The sequence below is a fragment of the Histoplasma capsulatum genome, genomic scaffold (assembly GCF_000149585.1).
Source record: "Histoplasma capsulatum NAm1 scaffold_6 genomic scaffold, whole genome shotgun sequence".
NCBI classification, from domain to species: Eukaryota; Fungi; Ascomycota; class Eurotiomycetes; order Onygenales; family Ajellomycetaceae; genus Histoplasma; species Histoplasma mississippiense.
Genome location: NW_001813977.1, coordinates 1664149 through 1666826, shown reverse-complemented (window position 1 = coordinate 1666826; position 2678 = coordinate 1664149). Strand labels below are relative to the sequence as shown.

Sequence of the window (2678 nt, the reverse complement as noted above, 5' to 3'; positions counted from 1 at the left end):
TCAACGCGCCTCTCCCTACACATCCAAGGACGCTAAGCCGTCGGGGTAGCATTACGCTACAGGATCAGAGCACCCACCAGCCACAAGAAATCGCATTAATAACCTATTTCCGCCGCCTAACCACACAAATATTCACAGTGGTTTCTGACGTCATCGCGCGTCAGGATGAAAACGCAGGAGTGACCGAATCCGCATTGGTTCCTGAGAGCAATGGATCCAGTATCGACGCCGATGGAGATTCCGCGCTGGACACGGCGTTATCTTCTACCGAACCCTTACTGCCTTCATCGTCTTCCCGCAATTTGTTAGACGAGGACGATATCATCACCATTACATCTAGTGACATGACGGAGATGGGGCTGGATACATGGAGTGTATCGGATCGAGCATTTGTGGAGGAACTTGTGCATATCTGGTGGGGTCGCAAGGCACAAGTTCACGGAGCGAGAATTAACTGCTGTGGGGTACGAATTCTTTAGCAGGAACCATATGCAAAAGCAATACATACATGGATGTGATATATATTACTTACCTATATTGTCGAATTAATACAGATAGCATATCATGGGGTGCCAGCTTCTACGTACTTAAATAAAAACTGTCGCCGTTTGTAATTTGTTCAGAACATACATCCAATATTCTATTTGTAGAGTGTTTTTCGACGTATTCAGGGTGGAAATATCAAGAGTGAATTTTCATCTGCAGCTACTAAGATATGGGTTCCAACGTTGGGATTTTGGGGAGTTGTTTTCTAATTTTTGCCGGACCACCACTTCTTCCTGAGTTACCAGCACATGAACGTGTGGTTGAGCGTTCAATGACATGAACATCAGTGAAACAAGTCTCTTGATTTCTCTAAAAAAATATTAAAGAAAAATAATGATAATAAAAAATAAAAATAAAATCACAGGGGAAACAAAACGGGACAAGCCATAGAGGAACGCCTAACCCCATAGAAATGCCGAAAATAAGATCGAAATAAAATAAAAGCAACATTGAGCTACATGACGATAAATTGCTAGCGATTCAACCCAACGGGAATGTCAGATAAATGCAGCGGGCCACTGAAGATATCGTAAAAGGAGGAGAAAACGCACTTTGATAAGAAGGGATGGGATTGGAGATGATAGACGCTAATGAATGATTTTTGCTAGAAAGGCGAAAGGAAGACGAGGATGAGGCTTCGAGCATGATGGGCAAAATTGACATCGTGCAAATCAGACAGAAATGAAAGGATTGGGATGAAAACTCCAAGGACAAAAGCGGACATGAAAGGAAAGAAATATTAGCACTCGCGTAGAAGGGTATCTCTCGAACTTCGATACCCTATACAACTGTAAAAGACATTCCAAAAACAATAGAGGGGGGCGAAACAAAATAAAACAGATATATCACTCGGTATCTACCGAATGGCTAAAAGAAATTCTACTCTTGGAAATAAACATCGCTCAATATCTTCCAATAGGCGCGCTGAAATCTCTCTTAGCTACTCGACTAGAGGCTCGACTACTTGTAGGAATTTTCTTCGAGTTATGGACTGGCGTAGTGTTGGCATTTGCGAGGCGGGAACGAGAACGTGAGGAAGAACGCGAAGCGGCATCATTAGCGCTAGCAGACCTTTTTAGAGTCTGTGCACGACCCCTTCGCGCCCGGATCTGGGCGAGTGCTTCTTCTCGCGTGACAGGGGTACCAGGGATAGGGCAGTTCATGGTAGAAGAGTAATCGTCAGCGTGGAGAGGAATAGTTGTAGTAGTGGACATTGCTGTCATGGGTTCTGTTACTTTTGGCGTCGTGGTATCAGCAGGGTCCCTTCGGGGTGGTAAATGGCCTGTTTCGATATGTAAAGTTCGAGGGAAGGAGAGGAAGGAACTTGCCGGTTCGGGGGCAGCCGGAGGTTGCGTGACAGGGTCGCTGACGTTCTGTGCTTGGCCTGGAGGTTCTGTTTGGAAGTCCGTATGTTTGGGATCTTCCATTTCTATCTCTGTGGTTGGCGACACCGGCGGAGAAGCTGGGGAGGGATTATGGTGGGGACCAGCTGGCAGCGGTGAGGGTTCGCGGCTAATAGTATGTTGTAGAACTGATGGTTTCATAGCCACATCATTTTGAGCTGCACAGGGCGACACTGTTTTAAACGTCCCAGTATCTGGACAGAAAGCTACTGCAGGCTCCGTGACCTGCGTTTCCTGGAGTGTTCTGGGGTTCGAATTACTGGCTGGAGGTCTTGTCACTTGAGGAGCAGGTTGGTCGTCTGATATGAGGTTGCCAGAATTTCCCTCCTTTTCCCGATTCATTCTATCCCACTCGACATCATAAATGTACCTAACCCCCTGCATTTCTGCGAGTCGACAGGAGCAACGATGAAATTGGCATTCCATCTTGAGGAAACACACCATATCTTCTGCCTTTGATCGCAGGCGTTTCTCCCATTCAAGGTCCTGCTCCAAATTTTCGAGAAGTTGGTCGTACACAGCGGCTTCAGGGTCCTCATTTTCCTTACATGAATTGCGCCGCAAAACCTTCATTTTAAGTGGAGATCCTAGTTGCGGGCTTGTAATTTGAGAGGATACGCCGCTCTTCCGGGGACTCGATGGCCTTTGGTGCGGTTTTAATCTCCACGACATTGGGGTGTACGTAGTAACATCTCTCTCCACGAGTGGAACTCTGCATTTTGGGTGTTT

At 46.4% G+C, this 2678-nt stretch overlaps 1 protein-coding gene across 1 annotated transcript in view; it reads left to right on the top strand.

The window, feature by feature from the left end:
- HCAG_06819 (predicted protein) overlaps positions 1-614 on the top strand; it is a gene marked incomplete at both ends in the record, with an annotated part of 2396 nt that extends 1782 nt beyond the window's left edge. The window contains 2 exons of the mRNA XM_001539164.1: positions 63-464; positions 555-614. Coding sequence (XP_001539214.1) covers positions 63-464; positions 555-614 — 462 coding nt within the window. The remainder of the gene's footprint in view (positions 1-62; positions 465-554) is intronic.
- Positions 615-2678: the final 2064 nt, after the last annotated feature.